General features: G+C 41.6%; 1 protein-coding gene across 3 annotated transcripts; it reads left to right on the top strand.

Annotated features, from left to right (window-relative positions):
* Positions 1–545: 545 nt before the first annotated feature.
* Positions 546–13,395, top strand: crfb1 (cytokine receptor family member b1). Of its 3 annotated transcripts, XM_052083025.1 has the most exons (8): positions 547–804; positions 1,290–1,369; positions 1,540–1,660; positions 7,294–7,460; positions 8,277–8,443; positions 9,014–9,170; positions 9,340–9,467; positions 11,473–13,395. In XM_052083025.1, the coding sequence occupies exons 2-8, from the start codon at positions 1,321–1,323 to the stop codon at positions 12,214–12,216; spliced, it is 1,533 nt and encodes a 510-aa protein (XP_051938985.1). In that variant the 5' UTR covers positions 547–804; positions 1,290–1,320; the 3' UTR covers positions 12,217–13,395. The 3 variants fall into 3 exon arrangements, with proteins under 3 accessions (XP_051938986.1, XP_051938987.1, XP_051938985.1); XM_052083026.1 differs by lacking the exon at positions 1,290–1,369 and having other exon boundaries at positions 546–804; XM_052083027.1 differs by lacking the exon at positions 9,340–9,467 and having other exon boundaries at positions 546–804; positions 11,473–11,663.
* The last annotated feature ends 1,434 nt before the right edge of the window (positions 13,396–14,829 follow it).

Here is a 14,829-nt window from a genome sequence, read left to right as displayed (position 1 = left end):
TTAAACTTAACTGGTTTTAAACGCTCCAAAGGCAGATAGTACAACTAAACTGAGTTGGGTTGCATTTGAGGACAACGGAATGTTTACAGAATTGAGATTTCACTTTTCTGTCAATTGCACGGCCTCTTGCGGCGACTGAAATGAGACAGCTTTAGAAGTCGGATAGAACACGGAAACCAGAGCATGACGTTTGGAAAGTACCCTCTAACCACAAACCGCTAAACAAAAGTAGAGAAAGACAGACAGAGAGAGAGAGAGAGAGAGTTTAGTATTCATTTAGGACAGAAAAAATACATTTAAACTGTCCTTGTGGTGTTTTTTGTTTGTTTGTTTTTAAACACAATTGGGATAGGCTCCAGCACACCCCACTGAGGATAAAACGGTACGCAAAATGAATAAATGAAGGAAGGAATCTTATATTAGTATTTGTACGATGTCACAATTTGAACCGTGGCACCGATTGCTGTTCAATATGCAGTTAGAAGAATTGCAGTGAAACAAGTGTATGTCGCGTGCCGCTAGGTTTTACTTTGAAGACGTAAAAGGAAGTGGTCGGCCGGGTAAAGACGGGAGGATGTTTTACTGAGTGAGTCAGTGACAGGCGCGAGCAAGCTTGTTTCTCGGAAACCGCCGCTACGGGCTTGTATTTCGGTCAGATAGTTAAGCGTGGGCATTACGGTGTTGATTTTTTATCCCCATTTAGCTCTGGAGTGAGATTATGCAATCATTGAACCGCTAAAAGTAATAGTTTTACTCGTCGTAACGACGGACAGAGATAGATGGTGTTGGTTGTTCGTAAATAAGGTGAGCGAACATTGTTTACATATCAATACTCCAACATTTAGTAGCTAGTTTGGAATTGCCTTTGCAGTACATAATATAGGTATGTGTGTAAAATTTCATATATTGATTAATTTGCATGATACCAGCGTGAAGAGACAGATCTTAAGACGATTCCAGACCCCTAAGTAGCATTTTCCCGACAAATATTAAGAAAGTTATGACTTTTTAAAATCATTGAAAAGGCACACATTTCTGACCAACGTCTCAATGCAAAGTAATTGGGGTCCTTACTTATTCAGCGGCAGATGTACACATACTTAATTGATAATGATGGCATACCTTATTGTGATATCTTAAGTAAGTATAATTTATTAATGTATATACACATAATTAATAACGATATCACACGTTATTGTGATAGCTTAAGTGTCAGGAAAAATTAGCTCAGGACTGTGTCATACTGAATGTGTTTTACATCTTTATTTTTTAAACTGCATTCCTTTAAGAATGACTACGACAGCCTAAGCATATACCAAGATGAACTGGATGTGTTTTTGTCTAAATGTGATGTTCCTGCTTGAGTCTGGTGAGTAAAATATATATATTTTTCTGAGATTTTAATAACGTGAAACCTTCAGATTTACAACATACCAATCAAAATCGGGGTGGGGGGGGGGGTTTGTTTGTTTTTTTTAAATATGTGTTTCTCTAACTCGATCTGCAGCACTAACAATGCCCTCATTATATTTTGCACAGTGCTTGGTATACTCCCTGCGCCATTGAATGTGTCTGTTCACTCTGTTAACTTCCTTCACATCCTGCATTGGGATCCTGGGCCTGCCACCCCCCCAGGTGTACAGTACAAGGTCTTTTCAAGGTAAATTCCCCATTCATAATATTTTATCACAACCACAAAACAACTAAAAGGCTTTCAATAAAGTGGAAGCTGTAAGAAGAGTATGAAACTCATTTAAACATTTCCGATACCCTCTTTGTTTATATTGCAAGGAAGCATTTGATGTTACAAGTTTTGTTTGAATGGTCTATCTTTTTTTTTTAATTGTTATCTCTATTACCCATTCCAGTTTTTTTCCTGGCTATATTACAGTATTTTAGTTTTTTTTAAACTTAATTAGGTACTACCATCTTTAATATACTTTTTATTTTCTGCTACTTTGTGAATGACCATCACCTCATGTGTTCAGCCTCTCGTTGGTTGATGGCTGTCTCAAACCTGGTTGATGGAAGCAGCAATTGCCTGCTGTGTTGGGCACAGTGCTTTTGGCATAAATGACTGAAGTGCATGCCCTCCTCAGTATGCCTGAGCTAGGAAAATTGATTTAGTCACTCCTTGTCAAAGCCACTGGCTTGTGTGCTTTTGAGATGGTATGGAAAGACTAATAAAAAAAATAATGTTTCAGTCACATACAGCACATGTTGGCTTTGCGTCTATATAAATCCGTTTCCAATTAAAAGCATATCGCCTCACCTCGCAGACTCATCCTGTCGTGCATTCTGACCCTCGCTATGGCTCATGTTTCCACATGTTGACTCCACCATATATTTTTGAATGTTAACTGCCTGTTGCGTTTATTTCGCTGATCAGTTTTTTGACGCAACTCTAAACGTCAGTAATTTTGTGAGACTTCGGTGAACGTATAGATTTAACTTCCAGTGTTTCTATATTTCCATAGCTTTTGTGACGTCAAAAACCAGGAGATGACAAGAAGTGATGGCAAGTGAAATGGTCCTGTCACACTTGCAAGGAAGGGAAGTGAAATAGTCCTGTCAGACTTGATACTAGAGAGAGAACTGAACCGCGACTTCGGAAAGGAGCTGGCTCAGGCGCATTTTTTTTAAACTTGACCTCATGGGATGACATTTGTACTGAAATGACTTATTGGAGTGTGATTTTGATTCCACATTTTCAGTCCATTTAAATGTAATCACTACTTGGTTACATTTCTTTTCTTGCCAAATACAGGAGAAGTTACCAAACCACCAAAATTTTATTTGAGGGCTTCTGTCTTGATAAAATATTTAGTTTCTCATGAATGAACTGATGAACACCTGCATAGAGGCAGTACTTGGCTTTGCATCAGTTATGAACCCACCATCAGAATAAGTTCTGAAAATGGATCAAATTTGGCACCGTGCTTTTAGCAAATATATTCAAAGGAAAAAAAGTACTTTCTCCCCCAAGGAGATTAATGCTGACATGGTTGCCTTATTTGCTCCATCTTGTATTATCACCTGGGCAAAGGTTGACAGCTACATGCTATGGGGAAAGCCTTGAAGGTGACCCAAGATTTGAGTGTCCAGCCACAGCCACCTCCCGGGAAAATATCGGCTGCGTTAATCACATCATGATGGATGGTAGACACTTAACTGCTAATGAGATGATGATGTCATAAGCATCTCCCGTGAAAAAATTGAGAACAATGTCCCTCACGAGCTTGGTATGTCAAAGGTTTCCTCTCGGTGAGTCTCGCACCTTTTCAAAAGAAAAACCATATCGGTGATATCACACGTCATCAACTCGGAACTTGATTATTCATTGAGAGCATTAGACCTACTCAGGAGCAAAGCCTTTGAATCTTTAGCTATTTGGACGTTGTGACATTTTAGTTTTTACTTTATTCCAACTAAAAATGGCATTCTTCCATGACACCCATGATTTAAAATTTAATAGAAAATCACTTTGTAGTTCAATCCATATATTCACATGACTTGTCATTATTACTTTATTTCAGGCATGTCCAAAGTCCGGCCCGCGGGCCAAATGCGGCCCGCGGTCGAATTTCATCCGGCCCTCAGCCCCTGTCATAAAATCAGTGCCGTCTGGCCCGCAGGTTGGGCGCAATGGAACACGTGTTGCATTGACTGAGGTCTCGTAGACTGGGGAGTGATGTTTCATAGAGTACTGCTTCCCTCTAGTGGCTAAATGAGTAATAGCATTCACTAAATGAGTAATAGCATTTAGACACTAGAGGGCATCACTCACGAGTTAACAAGACATCACTCCGTGTTTATATTGACTGATATGTCATATTTCAAATGATCCTTGCAGTTGTGGAGTAAGGGTGTGGAAAATAATCGATATTAATCGATATATCGATGCGCACGTGCGAGATGCGAGTGCATCGGCTCATTCACTGGGTACGACGCGATTGACGGGTGAAATCGAGATTCATCACGATGCATTGGTGGGTATCGGTAAAATCCGATTCAAGCGCCGTTTTATTCATGTTAAACGTCACCTATGTTCCCTTTCCTAGGCGTAATGAATGCACCATCATTATTTTGTGTTGAATACGGACGGAAGCCGCGAGTCACATACAGTCCAGTACACAACTAGCGAAACACTATGGAAGTTAGCGCAAGCAGCAGCGAGGAAACTACTGTATTTAATCCTCCGCAACATTCAGATCTTATGTTTGAAAATGCTACGGCTTCGAAAAGAAAGACGGAAAGATTGATAAAAGCTCTGTAATTTGCAAAGAATGTCGTACTACGAAGCCATACAACGGCAGCACCACAAATATGCAGACCACTTAAACCGATGGCACCACATCACCGACAAGTTTCCCCCCGCCTCCCCGTCCAGTTCCTCGTTGGACACCGGAGAAACACTTGGCAAACCAGGTCAGGATCAGAAAAAAATCGCCTCTTATTTTGGGGTTCCCCTTGCAGCCCACTGTGACCGCGCAAGGAAAAACTATATATGGATGACTCTTTTGGACATTTCATTTTGACACTCAGTGAGAGTGGTCTGTGTACGCTACAATACACACAGCAGCTTTGAGGCTGTGACTGCAACTTTTTTTCTTTGCGTATTTGTATCATGTTTAATTGCACAATATCACAACAAATTGCATTGCATCGTATCGGATCGCATTGATTTGAACTAAATGTGTATCATGTCATATCACATCGTGAAGACGTTGAGACGTATCGCATCGTGTCGCCAGAAAATTCCATGTATCGTTTAAGTATCGCATCGCTGGTAGTGCATCGAGATGTGTATCGAATCGTCCTCAGTGCTGAGATTCACATCCCTATTGTGGATATGTGTATTGCTTGTTCATTTCCCTGTTGTTCGAGTCAAAGGTTTTGTGACTATTGAAAAGTCATGGTGATACATTTTATGTTTCAAATCAATCAATTTGCACTTCTGTTTAAGAAAAAGTCAAGTGAATAAGCAGTTGCATGTGATATACCTGTTTCAAATGAACCAAAAGAAATTCTTAAGATTGTTGAAATTAAAATAAAAATCGAAATGTGAAACAGACTGGCTTGCTAAAATTTGTTGAACAATATTGTTGTTCAATGTAAAGAATGTCAGCCAAGGTCGGCCCCCCGACATTTTACCACATAAAATCTGGCCCCCTTGGCAAAAAGTTTGGACACCCCTGTTTTATTTCCACCATGCACCGTATTTTCTGCACTATAAGGCGCTTCGGAGTATCAGGTGCACTGTCAAGTCAAGTCAACAGTATTTATAGAGCACTTTCAAACAGCCATCGCTGCATACAAAGTGCTGTACATGGAGCAATTTAACATGCACAATAAACAGTAAGACAAATCAGTAATAAAGACGGTACACACAGTAAAACCAAGAACAAATCTAAGTCATGCTGAGTTGAATGCCAAAGAATACAAGTGAGTTTTGAGGAGGCTTTTGAAAATGGGCAGCGAGGAGGCTTGCCGGATGTTCAGTGGGAGGTCATTCCAGAGAGAGGGACCAGCAACAGAAAAGGCTCGATCCCCTCTGAGTCTCAGTTTAATTCTTGGTACTTCTAATAATGTCTGGTCCTCAGACCTGAGGCGGGTGTGTAGGGGCGGATGAGCTAAGAGAGGTAAGATATCCTTTATTAAGATTAAAATATCCTTTATTTGTCCCGTAATGGGGAAATTACAATCAGAATTCAGAAAGGAAAACGCTGGGTAGGGAGAGGGGAAAAAAAAACACGCTCGAACTATCCTCTTCTGAGGATAATTGAAGTCCAGGATAAAAAAAGACCCTAGCACATAAATAAGCATATGACAGTTACAACAAGTCACAAGACATAACATATAATAAGGGGGAGGATGAATGGGAAGGGGGGTGGGGGGGTGAGCGGGGGGTAACCGCGACGCGGCCGAAATGACCAGCTGCACGGTCACCGTTGCGCTGCGCATATCGAACCACGTCACGGGGGAAAAAGAATCGGAGCAATGAAGACGGTGATAACAAGGATGTGTATGCGTTGTCCAGTTGTGTATGTGTATGCGTGTACAGCTCATAGCTGCTTCCTCGAGGTCTGCTCATCGTGAAGACAGTTCCGGCTTATCAGTCCATGGCCGAGAAGGAGGGGGGTGGTGGTGGGGGCCCTAGACTCCATGCGTATTTCCAACCAGGGGAAAGGCCAGATAGTGTTGTTTGTTTTGGAGAGACGGCCGCCAACAATTCCAGACAGCCTTGAGTCCTTGGTCTCAAGGTGGCGCGAGATTTTTATAAATAACTAAAATAAATAACTCTAAAATGTATGGGGAGCCAGTGAAGGGATGCCAGAGTAGGAGTTCTGTGCTCCCGCTTACAAATACCAGTCAAGAGGCGAGCAGCGGCATTCTGGACCAGTTGAAGGCGCTTCATGGAGTACTGGCTGACTCCAAAGTAAAGGGCATTGCAGTAATCGAGTAATCTGTCAACGATTGGCTATTTTAAAGCTGTTTTCATATATAGGGCACACCGCATTATAAGGCACCTAGAATACAAGTTACAATAGTGGCTGAGGTTGCATTAAGCATCCACTAGATGGCGCTACGCTAATGGAATACAATACATTACAGCTTTATTCAGACAGCGCTTTCACAACCACTGCAGCTGTAACAAACAGCGTTACAAAATATTTAGAAGACTACATCCAAGAAATCGGAATATTGATCCATATATAAAGTGTACTGACTTATAAGGTGCACTGTCGGCTTTTGAGAAAATTGAATGCTTTTCAGTGCACCTTATAGTGTGGAAAATATCCTCCTGACATTTGTGAACCTAAATATCTCCCACCCCGTGCATCCAATCGCATTAACTCCTTTTGTTACTCTATAGAGGACATTCAGTGCTATCCAATGATACCAAATTTGTAGGGGTTAGAAAAAGTATGAAAATGGCTTCCCTCAGTGCAAGCACTTTTTATGGGAAGAGGAAAAGTAATACTTTTTATCAAACACATTTTGTCTTAAAATGCTGTTGGCATTTTATTTATAAGACTCTTATGAACACGTTAAAGTGTTGTTTGAGTTGTTCTAAGTGTATTTGAGCCTAGTATTCAAGTGTTTAAAAAATGTAGTGGAATTTCAAACATTTCTTTTGGAGTGGTCCAATTACTTCACATAGATTGGGGAATTTCAAAATAAATGTGATAGGACAAAAATTTTTTTCCTGGTAGTCAGGAGGATATGGCAGTTATTAATTTATTTACTCATAAAGCATGAATTAAAACATTGATTTTTTTTTTTGTGCAGGTTAAGCGGAGAAACTGAGAAAAAAACACAGAATGGCTACATGACAACCGCAACATCTTTACAGCTGAAGTTGGACAAATATAAATATTATTTTACTGTCCAAGCATTCTACAATGGAACCTGGTCTCCAGAGTCTGAAGAAGTCTCCTTCTCTCCATTTGAACAAAGTATGTCAGTGTGAACATTTCTGCATGTAATCTTTTTGTTTCAACCAAATGTACTGGACGTTTCTGGATAAAAAGAATTAGGAATCATGTTAAAATACGTATTCATCACTCTCCATCCATCCATTTTCTCCACTTATCCGGAGTTGGGAAGCCCAGGCCCTTGGTCCAACTCTGTCAGGGGACTCCCAAGACATTCCCAGGCCAGTCGTAAGACAGCCTGGAACACATCACCTGGGAGGCATCTTACCCAGATGCCCGAGCCACCAATGCAGAGGAAGAGCAGCTGGACTCTGAGTCCCTCCCGGATGACTGAGCTTCTCACTTGATCTCAAAAGCAAACCCCAATCCCCAACTGATGAAAGTCATTTCGGCCACATATATCCAGGATCTTGTTCTTTTGATCATGACCCACAGCTTATGACTGTAGATGAGGGTAGGCGCAATGATCAATGAATAAATGGAGAGCTTTGCCTTTTAGCTCAGCTACTTCTGAACCATTTCAGCCTCAATAAAGAGTCTGGATCATTGCAGACGCTGTTGTGAAAAAGACCCCAAGATGCTTGTACTCCTCCACTTGGGGCAGGATCTAATTTCCGACCTGGAAAGCACACTCCACCCTTTTCAGACTAAGGACCATTGTTTCAGTCTGAAAAAGGGGATGATTTTCATATTGATGTCTGACTTTCCTGCTTAAAATCCTGTCTCCACGCCCCGATCTGGATAAGTCCACAATCAGGGGTTTATTGTATCTCAAAGAGGAGCAAAAGCAATCCATTATACTGTACAAGTAACTATATGTTCTCTTATTGTTCCTAGCTCTAATAGGTCCTCCAAAAGTAACGGTGACCGAATGTGGCAACTGCATTCAGATCAACATATCCCTGCCAGAGGCTGACAAAAGCTCAGGGATACCAAACAATGACATCATGGCCATCTACAAAGCTAAGTTCAGGGTCTTGTGGAAGAAATCTAATAAAACTGAGGTGAGAGATCCGACTTCCAGAAGTCAAACAAATTTAAAAATTGCTTTTTGATTGCAATTTGCAAATTCTAATTTGATTTAGTTACCGGTACTATTCAGATTAACAACAATAATCAGCAACAAAAGACTGTATCGGGCATATGCCTTTTTCATATTCCCTAAGACTGTTATAAGGTCAAGGAATGCGTCCTGATTTGATTACCGTATACAGTAGTTGCACTCCTGCTTTTTATAAAAAAATGCTTGTACGGCACCTCTTTCAAGAATGTCGTTTATTAAATTTAACTTTGGCGGCGGGGGACTGTCGAAACCCTGTTTGTACCCTCCACCTGTATATATGCAGGACGTTTGCCTTTGTGATTCCTGAATAATGTACAGAGAAATTAAGGAAAGTATTATGGATATTTGCAATAAAAACCTAATTTACCTTGGTAGACTAGGTAATGGAATAGGGAAATGTTCTCAATGTCCGTGCATACAAAAAATGAATATAGAAATAATTATACACCAGATAAGGGCTAAATACATTTCATTTGTCCATTCACTTGTTGAAATTCTGTTTACTTTGCAGGAGGTTTACAAAACCCAAGCCAGGAGCGTTAAAATTAACAATTTGGAGAAAGGCAAACAGTACTGTGTACAGATTCAAACTGAGATTACCATGAATAAAAATACTGAGCCATCAACCTGGGTATGCACCACCACATCGATTGCAGAGTTAGATAGAGGTAAGTTGAACAATAAACGCAATCAGTTTGTAAATTATCAGGACTTTTGCTGACACAGTGGAGCTTCCAGGCATGCCCCATGGAGGTCGTACAATATTAAATACTACAAACAAAAACTCAATATGTGTAAAAAGCGTGTGTTTGTGCGCGCGTGTGCATATCTCCACAGTACCTGTTCTTGGCATAACTCTTGGGCTTCTGATATGTTGCATTGGTACCTTGATGACATTGACATATTGTCTGTATTACACTGGATTCCTTTGTAAACTTCAAGCAACCCTCCCAAGAGCACTAATTGTAAGTATAAAAATTGTGTTATACAATATATTTTTTTCAAAGCACAAAAATAAAACAAAACTCATTTTATATTGTATTCGGAATCAAAGCTGTTCACAACTCTCAAGTATATGTAACCAGGTGAGCCTTACTTAGATGCTTGTAGTGAAGGCTTCCTTGTTTAACAAATGTAACACTGTCACTTTAAGAGCCACACTAGATCAAAACACGCGGGAACATATGCAGCGTGTGAGAATCAGACCAGAAAGGGTGACATGTAACGGAGGGTAGTCGCTGAACTGTGCCACTGCTTGTCCCAACTTGATACACCCATGATCGTCCTCGTAACCCTGGCGATATTCAGGTAATTGGTAACTAGTTTACCATGACGCATGTTAGGTGTTAATTTTGGACAGATGATTAATTAGTTGAATGGTATTTGTAGAGCACAATATCTGGAGTGGTTTGGGTTGGAGTTTGAAATCTACCACTAGTGAGTCGTGTGAACAGCTGTACAGCAGGGGAGATCATTTATGTTTGACCACATGCTTTGTACACACCCAACACACCGGAACATATCGACAAGCCACTGCTGTTGTCTATTGTGGCGTAATTGTCTGTAATCTGTTGAATGATTTTCTTTGATATCTTAGATCCCTTTTCGACCTCTTTTAAAATTCAGTTAACATCTCAGTCTGTCATCTTAATGCTGAACAATTTTTCATTGTTCAGTAGGGAATAAAGCCCACCTAAAAATTATTTTGTGTCCAGTCCAGTCTTTCCAAAGACCTGGCTACATATATTATACCCAAAAAGCTGTTTTTCCAAAGTAGTATCGGTACATATTTTCTGTCTAGTGTACACTAGCGCAAAGAAGCATCAATCTATCCCACTTGACTTATCATGGGTTCCCATGTGTTAGATGTAGAGTGGCTGGGCCTGCACTCATGGGGCCCGACTGGACACAGTCTGAAGAAGCAATGTGGGTCTCCCTTCCCATATACCCCTTTCCCACTGCCGCAAAATCACGGGTAAACACGCTTTTTTGGGCAATGGGAAAGGAGTGTCGATCCGTGTCCACCAGCACGCCATCGGAGGCGGGTTGTGATCGCCTCGGATCACCTTCGCTTGCAGTGTAAAAGCCTAACACGGGACTTCCCAGTAATTACGTGATGACATAGGGCGGTACAACATCGGCCTCATATATAGCATGCCCCCACAACCAAGCTATGAGATCGACCCTTAAGCTGTTGTCTCAGTCTTAGCAAAGAGTTGATCCCCCGCTGCTTTTCGACCATTTTGAGGACAGTAAAAAGCTTGTTAAAAGAAAGAACACTTGCTTCCATGTTGCTTTGTTTACCACGAAGAAATCTGTCGCATCGTCTACGCAATCACAGTGTGGTGACGTAACCAGACGCAAAGTGGTGGAAAGGGGTTGGGGGGGGGCAGAATCGCCTTCTGTTGGTCAATGGGAAAGGGACATACAGTATATGCCAATTGGTTGTGTGTCGCCACGGATCACTACTACCCATTAATTTCAGTGGGAAAGGGGTATTAGGCTCAATACCCGTGGGAGCGGCCCAAGCGGTTCGGATGCTTCGAGAGCTTGGCTGTGGCCAAATTCTGGGACCTTTCCCCTTCCATTCCTGGCTATTAAAGCTTGCTTTACAGATGTGGAATGTGATGTCGAAGGAGTGTGTGAGGTTCTGACTTGACTTATCGGGCTTACTTCAACATAAAACTTGGGCGCTGGTACCAATTCTCTTGAGAGTGGTTGAACTCAATTTCACTCTGGAGCGACCCACTGTTAGAGGTGCCTGGCTAAAGAGTACTACACATAATCCTCACAGCTTCTCTTAGTTTATTATTTTTTGTTCTTATATGATGGTATAATACTCTGGTTTGTGTCCCAGGTCCGTGCGACAGTAATGCTCCAGCTTGGGCTGACCCGAAACCAATGTTTGAAGAGTACCTTTTGGCCACAAAAAGTACTAATTGCTATTTATCTTTTTTCCCCTCACTGTAGACGGTCCTCATGCATGCCAAATCTCTGCCAGTAGAGGAAACGAGCCCTGATCTGATCTCAGTTTGCTCGGATACATTCAAGCAGAAGTACCCTATCATCACATCATTATGTCCTACCCCCAGAATCACCTGTTCAGACGAGGAGGTTGGTGAAGAAGAGGACGAAAATGAAGGAAGTAATTTCTATATTAACAGAGATGGTGAAAAATTATCAAGGGAAAGTTCCTGTCATGACTCTTGTAATGTATTAAGGACAAGTTTGACTGCAAAGTCACGTGCTGAAGCAGATATATCTGATATATCATCTGAGACTGTTCCAGCGAAGCGCGATCAACTCAAAACTGGAGTTGAAAAGGACACTTTTTTGTCTCGGTGGCCAGAAATGGAAGTCAAGGAGCAACTCATATTTGAGTTGGAAGAGGAAATGGATGAAAAGACTATCAACATGTCTGAAAATGTCAACCTATCATCAGTTACCCTGACTGCCACAGCCATCCACGAGAAAGGACAAGTAAATAGTGAAGACGCACATGCTGATTCTTTGAGGCTGTCCGAATGGGAACCTTTAATGCTCGCAGCCACAAAGCAAAGTTTGCTACACACAGACATGCCAACAGACTCAGATGACTTGACATCAACAGAGTGTACGTGTTTTGGTGAGACCAACTATGAGCGTGGATGCGATGATCTTGAGACACAAGATAAGTTGAGGGAAGAACAATTCTTAGGATATATGGGAAGATAATATGCTTCTGCAACACTGTTGCATACATTAATGACAAAAAACAAATTGACACTCTTGTTCATTTTAAATGCCAGGTCATGATTCTAGTATCAGAGATTTAGGAGTGCTGCAGAGAGGTTAGTTGGTACTACAAAGACTGGGGATTTAGGGCAGGGGTCGGCAACTCAAAACATTTAAAGAGCCATATTGGACCAAAATAGACAAAATACAAATATGTCTGGAGCCGATAGAAAGCCTTATAATGAAGGCAACACATGCTGTATGTATCTATATGAGCTATATTAGCCTGCCATTAACATGACTAAGTTTGGTACAAATACACAACAAGCATTCATTATTAAAAGTTTTTTTTCCCCTGCAGTTCATCCTGTAGGGGAAAAACTTTTTGGACGGAAGATACTTTTCCGAACTTTTCGAACAGCCAACCCCCTGTGATCGACCCATTATCGCACACGCGCCCATAAGCACACACTTACACACGCATGCCGTAATGAGCAACAGCCAGAATGGCCGCTATGATGAATGAGGCACGGGACGCACTTTCGCAGCGTGCTAACTATCGTAGCTCACGTGTAGCGTTTAAAACTGTTTCTCTTGGCCGCCCAGATTCCCATTCATAGCAAGTCCCCTCGGTGAATTGTACATGAAAGGAGCTGGGGGGGGTTTCAAACAACAGCCCTCTGACTGACATCCCGCCTTGCTAATAGAAACGTCTGTACCGTATAAAATTGCTTCACTTGGCCGCCCAGATTCTCATTCTTATATTCTGAATGGAGCTGTTTTTTTGTTGTTGTTTTTTTTTAACAGCCCCCCGACTGACATCCCGTGTTGCTAATAGAAACGTGTGACGCAGGCTATGAAGCAAATATTCGTTGATGAAAATGTTGAATATTTAATATTTATTCTGACACATTTTTACAGCATCGGAAAACGTTAATAGTGTTTGTGTCATGTTTGTCCTCTGACAGAAACCATACTGCAATATCTGTTTCTTGTTATTTGTGTATTTGAGGGCTGGGTTAGTTGAGTAGGGGTGACGTCATAGAGAGGAGACGAGCCAGGTTGAGGAGTCAGTCTTGAGTGTGGAGCGCGTGGGCGTGAGTTGTGGCCAGCAGCAGTTCCTGTGAATGTGTTTTAATTGCTGCCTCTTTTTGTTTATTAAAAAGCGAACAGACTGCAGCAGCAACTGCGTGCACCCTTGACCACATTGAAGGGCTTTACAATATTAAAACAAAAAAATATATTTCCCTCCCATCTTTTTCCATTTTCAAACATTTTTGAAAAAGCTCTAGGGAGCCACGAGGGGGCGCCAAAGAGCCGCGTGTTGCCAACCCCTGAAAAACATATGCGCGGGAAGTCTGTAAGGAAATTGCATCTGTGGCCAAGTAGTTCATTTCAACACTCGACTCCCCCCCCCCCCCCCCCCGACAGCCCCCGAAAGAGGAATGGCTTTTTAGGGGGTCAAGTTGAAAGAAAAAATAAACGGCACTATTAAAAGAGCGGAAATTCCCATCACTGATATCTATCTGCCTGCTGCAAATTCTTTCATTCCATCTCCCCCTTCATCCTGAGCTTATGTACGCTTTCCTGGATCCTTTTGTTCTACAAAGTAATTTACCTTCATTTGTCTGTCCGAAGGATCCATCTAGCACCTCACAACTGGATCCTGATTAATGTGAAGAGCTACCAGTTCTTTATACACTTGTGAAATAACAAATTTGATCAAAATACCTTAAATCAGGGGTGCCCATTAGGGAGAATCCTGATCTACCGGTAGATCTAAGACAGGTCCCGAGTAGATCCGAGGAGTGTCGAGGAGAAAAAAAACACACAACCATTTGTGTGTCTTTGTACATGTTAGTAATATATTTTTTGTGTTAATGCACTGTATGCTGCACCATAATCATCCTATCAGTCTCCTTTTCACAAAATAAATCTTAAAAAAATAAAATAAAGCAGGTAAATCTTGAATTTATGGTGGCGCGTGATGACGTCACCGGAAGTTGTTAGCTCTCAGCAGTCTGCAATTGCAGCTTGTGATCAGAACTGTTGCGCTCTATCTTTTATCGTCATTATTCTCATTCAGAGTTTGTTTTGTGTCCAATTCGCCGAGGGCACGGGCAAAAAATAGGAATCTAGGAGGGCCCAGGGAAGCACTGTAAAACGGTACGTATGAGCTCAGTTTCAGGCTGTTTCTCATCAGGGCGTGCGTGTGTACGTGTGCGTTTGTGTGTATGTGTGTGCGTGCGCGTGTGGGTATGGGTAGATCCCGGGAGGTTAGTTGATCGAAAAGTAGATCTTCGATCCAAAAAGTTTGAGCACCCCTGCCTTAAATAATGTTACTGAATTACTGATTCATAATTTATGTCATCGTGATGTTGACTTCTCACAGTAGTTGGGAAACAGACGAATGTCAATGTGCACCACTCTAGTTCTCTAAATCTCTGCCATTTTCAAATGATCAATTCTAAAACATTCCCAGAAACTCACAATGACCAATCACTTGTTAGTCATTTTTAGAACAAGCCTACGGGCTACTGATGTGGCCCTTGAGGGCTACCTGGTGCTTGTTGATGAGCCCTGCACGGAAATGTAGGCCATGTGTACACCTGT

Source organism: Hippocampus zosterae, chromosome 12 (genome assembly GCF_025434085.1).
Source record: "Hippocampus zosterae strain Florida chromosome 12, ASM2543408v3, whole genome shotgun sequence".
Taxonomy (NCBI): domain Eukaryota; kingdom Metazoa; phylum Chordata; class Actinopteri; order Syngnathiformes; family Syngnathidae; genus Hippocampus; species Hippocampus zosterae.
This window is presented reverse-complemented; position numbering and strand designations above follow the sequence as displayed.

Coding starts and splice junctions, on each gene's coding strand:
- crfb1 (XM_052083025.1), top strand. CDS start 1,321: ATGAACTGGATGTGTTTTTGTCTAAATGTGATGTTCCTGCTTGAGTCT. Junction 1,370..1,539: donor GATGTTCCTGCTTGAGTCTG/GTGAGTAAAATA, acceptor TATTTTGCACAG/TGCTTGGTATACTCCCTGCG. Junction 9,468..11,472: donor CCCTCCCAAGAGCACTAATT/GTAAGTATAAAA, acceptor CCCTCACTGTAG/ACGGTCCTCATGCATGCCAA.